Below are 15104 nucleotides of genomic sequence, written 5' to 3'. Positions count from 1 at the left end.
CAGATACATTTATTAGGGTACACTATATATTGGGGAACACAATACCACTACACTTTTATCCCAGCACTAAGGAGGCAAAGACAGGCAGCACTCAGTGAATTTAAGGCCAGCCTGATCGATATAGAAAAGTTCCAGGTCAGCCCAGACCACGTAGTGAGACCCTGTTTCAAAAATAAAATAAATAACATCCATTCACACAGACAAGCACACACACACACACACAAATACAAATAATTTAAGAAGTGAATCCTTAAAAGAGGAAGTCAGAGCTTCTGGGATGGCCTTATTTGTTCCGGCTCAAGTATTTATGAAGATCCAGGTGTTGGGTTGCTCCGTGGAGACAGGAATCTACATTTCATTGTCCTCACAGCAGCACGTGCCCTAAGGCTCTGGAGCTCAGTCAGGCAGATGGAACAGAAAGCCAAGGTTCCCTGAGGAGCCGATTTTCAGATCTTCCCAAGCTGGCCAGTGTCACTTCCACGCCCTCTAGTCCACAAGTGGGGAGCATACAGCGGGGACACACTACAACAGCCTGCATGGAATTGTTCTGCAGAGAGCCAGGCAGTAAATATGGAGACTTCCCCAAGCACTTCCCTTTGAAGCTACTCCAGTGTGCCATGGCAGCCTGAACCCAGTAAGAGACTACACACACACACACACACACACACACACACACACACACACACACGAACAAGTATGACAGTAGTCCAATTAAACTTGGAATAAATTGGCAAAATTGGGGAGTGGTGTGAATTTGCCTGACAGGCTTAGATGTCGCTGATGGGGGAAAAAAAGGAGACTCAAATGAGGCTGGTGCTTTCGACGACTGCCACCTCCAAGAGAGTGTGTTGGGGGGGTCACTCCTGCCTCACTCTTCAGCACAATCTGCACTGTCAGAGAAGAAACTTCAAGGTGCCGCTGAAGGCAGAGCTTCGGGGGAGAGTTACCTGAACACCAGCGCTCCATCCCGAAGGCCCAGGGAAATGAAGTCACTGTTGGGTCTCAAGGGGCTGTCCCCCCTCCACAGCAACAGGCCATCCTTGGCGGTTGTCTTAAACCTCATGAAGGCATTTGATCTTGATCCAGACACCCTGGAGGAAATGCACAGGGGAGCCCATGAAATCAACCACCAACATCTGTTTTGAGTCAACCCCGCCTCCCCTAAGCAACCAGATGTGGAGATACGCTTCCCTCTCTGAGTCTGTCTACATGCACCGGGCGAACAGAAGGAGCATTGCCCCTGCCAGTTGCACCATTCATAAAAAGTTCTGCATGCTCAGTGAACAGCAGTGTCTGATCCTACGAGGGGACACTTACAGAGTACGACATTGGCCAGTGTCACAGTCCCAGGCAGGTGGCCTTATGCACCAGACTTTTTCCTTTCCTGTCCTGCTACTCAATAGCTCTTGGGAAGCTGCCCCTCATTTCTCAGCAGAAAGTGGGCTTCACAGTCGCCACAAGGCTCAAATCAGCAGTTCTAATCATGTGGGGCTCTAATCATGGCAGTGGAAAGCCAGCATGGGCAGCACTGACTGCCCTTGGGGCCGTTCTGGAGTGGGAGATGGACAAAGCCTCGGGTCTCAAAGGAGGGGACTTGATGGAATGGCTGTTGGTCTTCGAAGGGTGCCATGACAGAATCTTAGAGGAAAGCACAGGAAGTTAGGAGCAGAGCAGGGGTCAAGCAGGATGGCTTCTGGGCTAAATGCATGGCTGGGAAGGAGGCTCCCGGGCTTCTGTGTGCTTATCTGTTCCTAAGGCTAGTTTAGAAAGTCTTCTGGCAGTTAATTCATGTGGCCTGAGGGTCTCCAGCAAAAGGTGAGGCAGAAGGAAATATAAGTTAATATTGCCATCAGCAAGACACTGCTAGAACCTAAAGCCAAGGCTCTTGGAGTTCAGATGTTTAGATCTTCCCAAGCTGGTGTCACTTCCATGGCTTTCACACTGCAGATGGGATATATATATATATATAGCAACACACTAGAACAAGAGATACAGAATAGTTCAATTTTTCCCTTGCCCATTCTGGTAAGAAGAGTGTGTGTGTGTGTGGGGGGGACGTGTTTTTCTTTCCATTCTCCCATCCGTGGTACCATCCCGTCTCCCTCATACCTAGTTCCCGAGCTGTAGAGTGCATTCAGTCGTGAATGCCGGTGGGACATCTGTCTAGGCTTGCCACGGGCTGGTCTAGATAGGAAGGCACCAAGCTTGTCTTCCTTATACGGGAGGCCCACCAGGCCAGCTTCAGGCACCGTAAACAGTTTCCCGGGAACCTTCTAGTGTCTCTCTCTGATTCCATGTTCCTTCCCTCCCTTGGCAATGTGGACTGGCGTGAATCAGTCAGGCCAATTCCGGTGCTTGAATTAAGAGCAGACATATAACTTATTATCCAGTTTACCAGGAGAACTCTGGGGGAAGCTTCCTTCTCCTTAATGAGAGTTCTTTACACTTCCATAGGACATTGCCCAGTTTGATCATCATCCTATGAGTGTCCTATGAGCAGCTAGGGAATAAATATGCTGTGAGTGACATGGCAGACATATAACTGAGATCGTGCGTCTCTGATGACACAGCAGATCCTCGGGATTAATCAGCCCAGCTGAAGCCTGCACTTATTATAGTAAATCCTCTCCCTGTTGAGGACATTTGAAGCTGTTTAGGTTACTTGAACCTCTGAAGGCATCAAACTGAAGTAGGTCATGAACACTTCCATCTGTATCCCTTCACACAGGTGTACATGTACCGACCTGGACACATCAGCACGTGTACTCCAGCAGAGGCTCTGATAGAAGGCTTCTCCATCTCCTGCTGCCCCCACAGCGCTAGCTCCCCTTAACGGTTGGTGGCCTCTGACTGTGGTGATATTATGTCGTGCTACCTCTGGCTAAGCACTAGAGACTGACGACTCGGACTCCTTACCTAACTCTGCTTTGGGGGGACTGAATGACCTATCGTCGGGAGGGAAGGGAAGAGAGAAGAAGGTGGACGTTGGCTGGGAACGCATCTCACTTCAATCCTCATACCAAGGCAGCAGACAGAAGCTGGGATTAGGGAAGTGAAGCAGGGTCTACCTCCTCCCCAAAACCATGCCTCTCAATCCTTCCTGAAGAGTTCGTCAACTGAGAACCAAACATTTGAACATATGAGACTATGGTGGCCATCCATATCCGAACCACTATAATACTCTGATAGGCCTACAGTCACCCCAAATGACCCAGGAAATGATCTTCCAATCAACTTTGCTTCTCAGAACCCTAAATCCTGACCTAAAGCAGGGTGGCTTTAGATCAAAGATGTGTCATCTGTTACTGGGTGCCCAATCGAAAGGGAAGGGAAAATTCTAGAACCATTTTGCTAGTGATTGATGGTGGATGAACACGATCAATGACAGAGCACCAAGGGACGAAGTGAAGTTGCCAACAAGCTTGGCTGAATAGAGGGTTCTCTAAGAGCCAGCTTCACTCCTTGCCACATATACAGGCTGCTTGAAATTCCGGCCCATCCCTGCCTCCAGGGAACAAAAGCTGTCGCTTGGGCATTTGTGTCATGCCTTCTGTCCTTGTGTCATGCTCTTCCGCCCACATGAGGAGAACTGAGCACTGTCCCAAGTGCAGGCAGAGCCACAGGAGGACAGTCGACCTCTGCTCATGAAGACATGGGTGCTGGTCTGGTGTGCAATGGCTCGGAGCCATTTGTCAGCTTGGGAGCAGCTGGGTCCTTCTCCAACTGGCTCCAGGCAGATCTGCAGGCTATGGCACAGAAGAGCCAGAGCTGACAGGCCTGCTAAGGTCATGGGTGGGTAAGGGGGGCAATGTGCTATGTCATCACACTCTGGCTGTAGGAGCATCCAATTCCTTCCGCCTCTCAAACTGGAACATTGCAAACCCCAGGGGCAAGTCACATTCTTCCAGGCCCTTTGACCAGAAAAGGTTTGGAGTGTTTATAATGAATTGGGTTGTTTGGAAGACTAACGCCTTCAAGTTTAGTTTATTTGTTTTGTTTTGTTCTTGTTTCTATGTTTATTTCTTGTGCTCCCCCTCCTCCCCAGCCCATGGGGTGGGGGAATTACTATCTGGCATTGAAGATAAGGATAAGTGATGATGAGAAACTGACATCCAGGGAATAAACAAGCTGCTGGGTTGGCCCATTACCTCTTGAGGATATTTGGATTGTCATACGTCAGGTAACTGCGGCCGATAAACTGTGGGATCTCGATGGCTTCTGTAATAGCTGAGACAGAACAGAAAATGAAGGTTAGGAGGCGTGTGGCCCTCTTGACCTCTGCACCCATACACATGTCAGCAACATGGCAGGAAAGCTATGCATGGAATGTGACATTTGACAACTTGTCAGCCCCTTCCTCTTGGCAGTGCATGTACTGGCCTGGCTCGGGGCAGCCTGGCCTGGCAGCCTGGCAGTGGTTTCTCCCCTCGCTCCCTTCTCTGGGAGCTGGCGGTCACTGTCACTGGCCTCGCACTGCTGAGATGGCTTTGCAATGTGCTGAAACTTGAACTGTCCCCAGGGCTTCTTGGAAGCTGGAGGAGAGCCTGAGCCATGTGGAGAGCAGCTGGGGATAACCCCAGAGTGTTGCCAAGGGAGGCAGAGAAAGTCATCCCCAAACAGACCCAGAGGAGTTCTTTATTTAGGGATCATCTACTGCACCCCTACAGCTCTGATGTGGAGCGCAGCGTGTGAGCTCCGACTCTTCACTCAGACATGCGTGCGCTTACAAAGCCTTTGCCCCGAACTCATGAAGAAGCATGAAAAGTGAGGCAGGCCTGGCCATCTCCATTTCGGCATGAGGAAAATGAGCCACAGAAAGAAGCTCCCCGGCTAAGACCACAGCAGACCCTGAACCAGAGTGTCTTGCCTCCTTCTGGCTCCTGCCCACCCCTTACTTTCCAGTATTTCAGAAATGAATTTCCTTCCTCCCAACTTCTCATCACTTGGTGTCCCCGAGGAATCACCCTTGCACACACATCAAAAGAACAGGCGTGTGTGGTGTCACAAACTGGGATGTCACAGAGGGGATTTCTGCTAGAGAAATAACCACACGACCTCCTTCCTCTTTGGAAAGATACAGAGGTAACAGCTTAAAGAGACCAAGGGTAGAATGAATCTCACATCCAAAAAACCAAACCAAACCCAAACCCAAACCCAAAACCAAAAAAAAAAAAAAAAAGTGTGTAAAATGAGATAATAATTGGTTGATGAAACAATTATAGCTTCAAGGAGATGTGTGGTTGATACAAAGAAGACATGGTGTAAGAACGCCACACCCAGGAAAGAAAATGTGTCATTTGATGCCTTGGACAATGGTGAGAGTTTAAATTTGACTTTTAAATATAAAACAGTGATTAAGAGAGAAAGGTTAGTTGATAGACAGGCACTGGGCTAGGAAAAGGGGAGACCTGTGAACCGGGAAAACAAAAGGGGGGAAGTGGGAAAGAGAGGATGAGCTGCCAGGGCTTGGAGCAGCAGTGATGGGTGAAGGAAGGAGGGAGGGTGCAAGGTGGAGGAAGAGGAAGAAGAGAAGGAGGAGGAAAAGGAAGGGGAGGGAGCTCTTGGTAGAGGGACCAGACTTTTATTTCAGGAACTGTGTGCTGATAAGGAAGTAGGAGGAGAGTGCCCATGCTGACTGGCACAGGACCAGTGCCCAAGCTGTCTGGCATAGGAGTCTGACCCTGGCCTAAACATAACCAAGAAGGCCCCCGTGGGCCCTGCTCACTCCAGGGAGAGAGGTACAGCTAGGCTCCACTGCTGCTGCTGTTGGCCATGTCTGTGGGCCTGTGACCGACAGACATCCTGTTCTTTGGACTCCTTCAAATGGTCATAATGTGTTTGTCACAAGTCAGCTCTGCAAACAGAGCCTCAGGGGGCGTCTGTCTGTGGGGGCTAAGTCCAGCTGCCTGCCAGCTAGGAACCCCCCACCCCCTCCCCAGCTCAGCACTCTCTGAGACACAGTTAGGAGAAAGCCAGCTGGAGGGCCCACTCTGGAAGGCAGCTCCTTGGTACCTTCGTGGGTGTGTCTGATGCCGACTCCCACTCACCCCCACTGCCCTTCATGCGCTGTGCTCATGGCCTGGCCAGAGCTGGCAGGCTCTGGCAGGAGCCCATGTGGTTGGTTCAGTCTCTCCCAGGACTTACTGTACTTACTATTGAGACAGTAGTTCCCACACTCTGCCAGGTGCCAGCATGAAAGAGAAAGGGAGAGTCAGCACTCAGACATTGTACTCTGCACGGATCACTGGGAACAAGACCTGCCTGTGTCACAAAGCCCTTTTGTGGTCCAGACCGGAATGGGCTGCTGCAAGAGCCCCTGGAAGTTTCTCCAGGGCACGGCTGGTGCTATCCCACCCCCTCCGCCCCCCGGAACTTATTGCAGAACTAAGGATACAATCAATACGTTTATCATAAGCTCCCACGACTCCACCGTCAACCCATCTTTCTACCATACCTGGAAAAAAATGGTTCTGTGCTTGTTACTGTTCTCTAGCTTCAGCCTGCACGTAATCAAGGAACAATAAGCCAGCCAGCCACACATCCGTCTGGTGCCCTTTGCGGGATTCTGGAGCCTAAGCTTTCTTGTGATTAACTAACAGCGAGGCATTCTCCAGAAACCACACCATGAAATACCATGGCGGTGCCCTCAATTTAGTCAGGGCATGCAGGCATGCAGGTAAAAAAGCCGTTCCATTCAAAAACACCAGCTCTCGGAGTGACCATCAAGCCGTTTCTCAACTTTCAAGGGCTAAGTTTTATTATAAACAAGTTTATATTTTAACCTAACCTTTAGACCTGGCCTTTTCTGGGTTCTTCCTTTTGTGGCTTGACACATGATGAAAATGTCTTGGCGTCCCCTCACATCTATGTGCTAAAGCACGTGCCATCAAGTGGTGCCAAAACTGCCAATGAAGAACAGCATTCCACATGCAAGTTCCATGCCCCCCCTCCCAAGAGAATCTTTATCTTGAAAGATTTATAGTTTTTGAAAATGAGTTGAAAGAACAGTTCTCTCTTACAACACACTCATGTGAAGTCAAACAGAGAGGACCATGAGGGGGGTCATAGTCTCACCCGTCTCAACATCTAGGAGGGTAGTAGGGAGCCCTGCTTCTGGGTACACCTCAGGGCCAGGAAACAATCAGACTGGTCAATTGATTGACAGTCAGGGCAGAACACACCCTTCTAGGGCAGTTTACTTGGTACATAATTCTTTGGTGTACAGGCTGAGCACATCCAATCCCCATAAACCCTGAAGCTTTTTAAATGCCCACACCTGGAAAGTTCCACACTCGAGACTATGGCATGGGTCAACACTCAAAAGGTGGGCACGCTAACAATGCTTCAGAAAAGTGCTTCTCTGTTCTACACAAAGGGTATTTATTGGAACCACAAATATCTCATATTTAGATTTGGGTCCCATCGTCAAGATATCAATCACTTCATGAATATGTAAATATTCCAAATTCTAAAAACGTCTGTAATTGGAAATGTTTTTGGTTCCGAGCACTTTGGATAAGGCTTATACAACCTAATTTAGTATCTACAATATATAGAAACAAATAAAACCTTTGTCTCTCCAAATTGGCCTGAAACTAACTGAAGATCAGTGTAGCTCAAACACTCTTGTTTTTCCAGTGTTTAATGATGTACCAGCCTAAGAAAATAAATTCCCAGCAGCATGCATGACTTGTGTGTTTTAGTAGCAAGTTCTTAGGAATAGCCTTTAAAAAGTGAGGTTTATATCTACTGAAGCAGTTTTCTTACACAATGAAACCAAAAAAAAAAAAAAAAAGAAAAGAAAAAAAAAAACTTTTAATCACCCAAATCAGCTCTAGCAATATGTGAATCTGCTAAGTCAAGCATAAAACATCTAAGCGCTGATCTTGTGTTAAATCAGCATTGCTCAGGCAAGATGAATCTTTGAAGACCTAGCCTTGCTCAGGAATGTTATGCCTTAGGCCCAGGCCCTGCCTCTGAGGTTGTTGGCTTTGTGGGATGATGAACAGCCCACTTGCTATGGAGAAATGGCCCCATCTAGTGGCCTGCTGGATTCTGCACCACCTGCGTCGGAGCCATACTCGGGACAGGGATCACAGCTAACAAGTTATTTTTGGGGAGTGACCTGTTCCCTGCGGGTTAAGAGAACCTCAAGAAAAACAACCATGTCCTGTGTTCACCCCCACTCCCCAAAGGCACTTCAAATACAGAAAAGGCTCTGAGAACTCCCACGGAAAGAGAGAGCTGTGTGAACTGAAGTTCCCTTAAAAAGCAAGCAAACACTGCACGCCCCCCTCCCCAACACCTATGTAAAAATTTCTGCAAGGCTGATTGACAGATCAGAACTTCTGACTGTGGACAACTGAAATGTTGCAAACCCAGAGCCAAATCGTCTGATGCTATCTTTAGCCTCCTTAATTGCCACCCATTGTAAAGTCTTCGTGACTATCACATGAAACCCTGGGATGCGTTTACAAAGCTAGATGCTAAGATTGCCATCAGACAACATCTGAGACAGATAACATGGACTTCCCTGCTTTCCTGTAACCCACCTATCTGATATTCCCACCAGTGAATTTTAATTGGGCCTTGACTTATCACCATTTCCCCCCTATAACTATTAACACCTCAGGAAACCATTAGTACATTGGAACAGGGTATTGGAGGCAGTCTGAATGTGTGTTCCTGGCAATCTGAATTCACGAGTAATGCCACACATATTTGGCTCCAAAATAAACTATTTCTCATTCCCTTTGAGGCGAGAACTGTGCGTTGAGTTAATAGCTGTTAACTGTTTAACTCAGATTCATCCGAGTTTATCTGACCACAGATCCCAGCTCCTGTCTTGTTCATGAGAAAGCACCTGTTTGGAAGTGTTGGGGAGATTGTGAAGGGAGAATTGTATGAAAAAAAAATCAGTCATTAATCGACCTTAAAACCCTTTCCACACGGTTTGAAAGGCTGAGCTCTAAATTATTGACAACTTACTTAGACGCAGGAACCTGGTGGGACTGAGAACTGAGGTGGGTAAGTGTGATGGGAATTCAGAAAAAAGGAAAGAAAGGTCCAGTGATGGAGACAGCTCTGGGGTTAGCCTTGCTGACCTCCCTCTTGAGACGAGAAGGGATCTCACTATAGCAGCATTGCAGGAGGTGCTGCAGTTCGGTGGGAAAGATTTCAGAAACAGCGTCTTCAAATCAGCGGTGAGGAGACCAAAGAAGTCTAGCCTTATGGTTTTGTTGACACCGGAGGTGATGGCTGAGGTAGAGAGGGACCTCTCACTCCGCTAGCTTTGTGGGGTCTGAGGTTGACACTGGGAGACTTGATTCTGTGCAGCTCCAGATGCTACAGAGGAACCTCGGCCTGTGGATCTCTTAGAGGCTATGTGAGCACTATTGCTGCTCCCTCACACCTCACAAGGAGGACAAAGCGTGCGTGCGTGAGTGAGTGAGTGCGTGCGTGCGTGCGTGCGTGTGTGTGTTGTGTGTGTGTGTGTGTATGTGTCTGTAGACCTTTTTCTTACCCCATCTTCATATGATGAGACATGTCAGATGTTCTGACTACAGCCCTGAGGAGTACAGCAAAAGCAGAGAAACGCTCTAGAAAACCATCTTCCTCCTGGAGGAAGTGCTATTTAAGTGGCTTACGTGAGCTCTGGTTCTGGGTATTAAGGCAATAGTCCACTCCTTGCTTAAAATAACATCAAGAATAAGAAAAACCCGAGGACATGCATGTAATCAATCACAGCACTGGGGAGGCTGAGGCAGGAGTGTCTGCAATGAGAGGTCATCATGGGCTACGTAGTGAGTACCGGGCCAACCAAGAGCTGCACAGCAAGACCAGATCTAAAAAAAAAGAAAATCATAAGCAACAATAACAAAAACTGCAGACTAGTCAAACTTCTGTGGAGAGTGTTTAGAACAGGTTCTCATTTGGGAGTTTAGTTTAGATATGAAGTAGGAAAATCTCCAGCTGTTGTTTGCAGAAGAGGCACCTTGCTAAATGACGCAGGATTCTCCCTGACAACCGCAGATGGTTTCCAAGCATTCTTGCTCTTTGAAGCTTTGGCTCTACCCCAGCTTACAGTGTCTTCCCTTGCTAATGAATATGGCCATGGCCGATCTCCCTTCCCTTCCGTTCCAAACCTTCCGATGGAGAAGATGCCCAATATCACAGCAGCACTGGAGGCCACCACTCACAGTTCCGTGCCTCCTGCAACCTGAAGAAACTGTCACAGAGCCCTTTGAATCCTCCCAGGTCATTGTCACGGGAGAGGAGATATGGGATGTAGGCGATACTTCCCATATGCAATCCTCCCTGGCATTTGCAAAGCCTCCATTTCCTAAGCAGTACTTTCACTTCAGAGCTGGAGGGGATGCTAGGGCCACAGGCAGGGCAGCTGAGGGTTCACCAGCCTCTAGCCTGCTTTGCCAGAAAAGAGGCCTGGCCTACTCCTTCAGATCTTGCAGGAGCCCAGGCTCTTGCTGAGGTCTGCCCTCTCATTCTGGTGAGATCTGTTTCTCACTGGCCATGAGCCTAGAGTCCCAGAGCCACTGTGTGAACACGGTATATCTGATCCAGACGAAGTTCTGTATCAGGACGCAGTGCTAACAAGGGCATAACCTGTTCTTTCCTTCTCTCTTTAACCCCCAAAGCTAAGTGTCTCACATAACCCGGACCCTGTGTTGAGACAATTAGTGTCAGAAGCAGGCTCGATGAGTATTGTGACCCTCCAGACTTAGGGCCAACACTGAAGGATGAGCCCCAAGTTCAAATTCCGTTAATCTCTGTGTGTGTGTGCACATACATGTACATACACATCTAAGAGTTCATGCTGATATGTGCACACATGTCTGTGCTTGTGTGTGGAAGACAGAGGTTGACATCAGGTGTCTTTCTCAGTCACTCGCCACCATTTATTATCTTTATTATTTATTTATTTATATGTATTTATTATTTGTGAGACAGGATCTCTCCCTGAGGCTGGAGCTTACCAGTTCCACCAGACCAGCTGGCTGACAAGCCCCAGGATTTTCCTGTCCCCGGGTCTCAAGTCCTGGGATTTTCAGGCGCGTCCTCTCACACCAGGCTTTTTACACGCGGGCTGGGGAGCCGAGCTCACGTGTCGGTGTCTATACAGCAAGTACTCTACCAGCTGAACTGTTTCCCCTGACTCCAAACCCAATTTCCTAAAGGAACAGGCCACCCCGGAAGTAGCCCCTCCTTCACATGTCACCCATTAGCGCCTTACCAATGTGCGTGTTAGAATTAGAATCATCTGAGATTCATAAACAGTTACTCTTCTTTGCTTTAAAAAAAAAGTATGATGTCATGCTCTGTCAGACTCCAGAAGTCATTTTAAATGTAAGGGATGCTACTAAGCTGTTTGGCAAACTGACACCTTTCGTATTTACCATGGCTGCTGTAAATAATCCCCTTACCCTCCCATGTGCAAACTATCTACCTGTAAAATTTAGAGTGGATCCAGTGGAAACACGAGAAAACAAGCAGAGGTTCTTTCACAAGTTCACTGACAAATTGCTTTCAGGCCGTTTGCTTTAGTCAAAAACTAGCTCTAAGGTGGGCGGGTCATTCTGACGTTAGAAATAAGATGGTCGATGTAGTCTAGACTATGGGTGTATATGGACAGGCACAGACAGGCCATTGCTAGATGTCAAGACCATGGCTTCTGCTTCCCTGAAGTAGGTATAGGAAGAGTCATTAGAATCTGTGGTTTGGGGCCCACCCGACCTTTCAGACAGGGACTTTCACAGCACCTGCCAGAGGAGCTTATTTCTCTCATCAGTAATATTAGTGGCTAGTATCAGTGTGGCCATCGGCAGGCAGCCTTCTACATGTTTCTAGACGTTGCCTCATTTAGTCTGTACTGCAGTTCTTGGTGAATGAGAACATCTGAGACACAGACTGGTTCAGTCACATGGAATAGAGCACTGGACGGAAGATTGTGTACACTTTACTTTGGAGAACCAATGCATTGTTTTATATGATATAATGGCTACCTGATATATTACTGAAGCTGGTGATCAAAATGACCAATATAGCTGTACCTGTAATACCAATTCTCCCCTTAAGAGTATTGCTCTCACCATCTCAGCATCTTGGGAGGTTGAGGCAGTAGGTTTGTAGATTCAAGGCCTATCTGGACTATAGATGAGTTCAAGGCTAGTCTGGGCCACTTAGTGTGATGTTCTTTCAAAAAAAAAACTACAGAAAGGGCTGGGTATATATTTCAGTAACAGAGTGTTTGCAGACTGTGTGTGAGGCTCTGGGTTCAAGTCTCAGTACTGTGGGGAAAAAACAAAAATGTATGGTCCCCATAATTCAGTTTGTGGCCTCCATGCCCTCCAAGAAGCCAAGCCAAGACCCCAAATGTACCTTTCTGGCAGTTCAGGCCCTCGAAGCCCAAGGGGCAGTCACACTCATAACCCTCCTTCCTGGGCCGACAGCTGCCCCCATGGGCACAGGGGGCCCCCACACAGGGGTGAGCCGCGTTCTCCACATTCACACCAGATGTAAAGTCGTGTTTCACGTGGATGGTCCGGTCATTCAGGATGATCTTAGGGTAGAGAAACACAAAGAAATGCGAGACTGGGGGAAAACAAACTTGCAGGTTACCAACCTGAGCTACATATCACGAAGGAGGTTAACAGAGAAAGAAAGTCTGCAGGCTGGTCTGGTGGTCCTTCAAATGAAGGGCAACGGAAAGGTGCTTGGGGGGAAGCTGCAGAGGAGGGCCACCTGTTGTGATTAGTTACCTCTGAAAACCGAAGCATTCCATAAGACAGGAAGTAAACAACTCAAAATAGCTTCCGGAAGTCCCTGAAACTGACCAGATTTACCAGGGCTCTTTCTCCTGGGAGTACATGAACATTTGGAAAGCCTGCTGAGAGACAGGCAAGCTAAGCTATGAAGAAGACTCTCAGACTGAGCTGCCCAGGCCTGGCAGCCTGGAAGAAACGGAGACGGGCCCATAAGCTGGAGGAGGCAGAGACCAGACAGACTGCATAGAAGAGGATCAGACCAACTGAACCTCTGGGAAAGGACACTCCAACATGTTGAGACACCTGTAGACTGTGCCATGTGCTCCAGGTTTCCGGCTTTTGTGAGCTGTCATCCCTGCTGGGGTGGGCTTTGGTGATGCAGCTGTTTTTGAATGATTTCTGCTTCTGGAAGTGACCTCTCACCCATATTCCTCTCTGCCAGCTTCCTGGTATACTTCCTTCATATACTGTGGGATGTCACCGAAATCAGAACCCTGGCCCTGCCGCTTCTCCCACTCACCCCCCTTGTCTTTCTTCTTCAACATTTCTGAGTTTTCTCCCTCTCCATACCCTCTACAGAACTGCAGCAAAGCTCAGACTCTGCCTTTACTCCACTGTGCATATACTTCCCGAGGCAAGGAGCACTGCTTCTTCTTTCCTGACAGGCGGCTCTAGGCAAAGTAATATATTACTGGGAAATGTTACTGGGTGTCTTACTTCCTCCCAGCTCTTTAGCCCTTGACCTAGCATGCAGAATGCCCATGTCCACCGAGCTGCTGCTGCTAGCTGTGCCAAAATGAGAGACACAAAAGTACCCTGGGGGATCCCCCAATTGTCTGGGGTGTTAGGTTAGCAGAGGTGCTTCTTACTGGGAATCTACCTCCATTTCCAAAGATGTACCTCAGCCTTGGTGAGTGTTTCGAGGTTGGGAGGAAACCTCTCTAGGTCCTGAATCTGAGAAACCACTAGTGAGGAACCTGACCCTCCTCTAATCTCCTTCTTTCATGCTGCATGTGAAAAATATGAAATCCAGCAGTATGTGCTCCAGCCAATATAAGCCCGGTCCATGTCTTCTGCTGGCCATGGCAGAGCCAGTGCCTCAAAAGGGAAGGACAGCCTTTCTAGAGGGCAGGGGAGAGGGACTGTGTGCCCTGTGAGCCAGAGGCAAAGCTTGAAGAGGGAGGGCGGTGTGGGTGAGCTTTTTCATACCTCAAACCCATGCGAAGGTGACCAGTACCTCTTGTGGGGAACCAAGGTCTGATCTGAGATGCCAAGAATATTGTAGTTCAGCAACAAAAAAGCTTGTGAGAGCAAGCAGATGTTGGCTGGACTTTTCCTAAACCAACACACACATCAGGGGCCTTTCCCAGAGCACAATCTCCAAATTCTGATAAGACTTCCTTCTAGTGTGGCCACTTTTTTATCTTGTACTCTCATACTTTGTCATGGGTCATCCCTTGATCCCCATGCCATCCGTCATCACTGAAGGGAAACATGATGAGGTGGAGCAAGAGTCCAAGCTCACTCTTCTCCAGTGCTGGCAACCCTGCAAGTCTGGGCTCTGAGTCAGTCTGCACCTCTGTAGCCAACAGAACACATTCTCATGACCAGAGGGATCTTGGGCAACCCCAAAGGAAGGACTAGGAAGATATGTGGGAGTGGGCTCAGCATCGGCCACCTGCCAAGCACTTTTTTTTTTTTATCGTCACCCTTCTGAAGCATGTCTCTGGAACCCGAGAGCTCCATTGTATGATTGATGAACAACTGCTTGTGGGTGGGTGGCAATGACAGTTGGCTCTTACGTGGAACCAACTCCACAGTGAATCAGAGAGCAGCCTAAGCTGAGCTTGCTCCCTGCCTCTCATTGCCCCTTTCCTGGTCACACAAGTGTCTGTGGCATCCTGGTGTGAGGTACCTCTCCTGATAACCCTAGAAAAGTTGGGGAATTTCTGCTGGAAAAAAAAAAATCACCTTGACTTCACAGAATCACTCTGTACTGAACAGAAACCCAGGAACAGGTGTGTGGAAAACTAGACTGTAAGCATTAAAAAGTAAAATTGTAACCATTTCGACATTTTCTCAAACCACTTTCCTGAGGTAGAGCAGATAACGTGGATGATAACACTTAACACTATGTATAGTAAGAGTGACATCAAGCACAAGGAAGCGAAGCTGTACCTTCTGGATGCTCCCACTAAACGGATGGAGGATGCCGGAGTTCTTCTTGACATCATCGTAGTTTGGGACGCCACCAATAAAAATGTCCGTATTACACTTAATCTGGGTGAAGCCTCCCTGCCAAGACATAAAGAAACAGCAAGT

At 48.2% G+C, this 15104-nt stretch overlaps 1 protein-coding gene across 3 annotated transcripts in view; it reads right to left on the bottom strand.

The window, feature by feature from the left end:
- Egflam (EGF like, fibronectin type III and laminin G domains) overlaps positions 1-15104 on the bottom strand; it is a 181296-nt gene that overhangs the window by 11635 nt on the left and 154557 nt on the right. For 2 of the 3 annotated variants that reach the window (XM_037209404.1, XM_028875601.1), the window contains 5 exons: positions 14961-15077; positions 12397-12577; positions 6154-6177; positions 4149-4227; positions 948-1091 (listed from right to left, as the gene is read on the bottom strand). In XM_037209404.1, coding sequence (XP_037065299.1) covers positions 948-1091; positions 4149-4227; positions 6154-6177; positions 12397-12577; positions 14961-15077 — 545 coding nt within the window. The remainder of the gene's footprint in view (positions 1-947; positions 1092-4148; positions 4228-6153; positions 6178-12396; positions 12578-14960; positions 15078-15104) is intronic. The other variant, XM_037209405.1, reaches the window with a different exon arrangement.

The sequence above is a fragment of the Peromyscus leucopus genome, chromosome 11 (genome assembly GCF_004664715.2).
Source record: "Peromyscus leucopus breed LL Stock chromosome 11, UCI_PerLeu_2.1, whole genome shotgun sequence".
Classification (NCBI taxonomy): domain Eukaryota; kingdom Metazoa; phylum Chordata; class Mammalia; order Rodentia; family Cricetidae; genus Peromyscus; species Peromyscus leucopus.
This window is presented reverse-complemented; position numbering and strand designations above follow the sequence as displayed.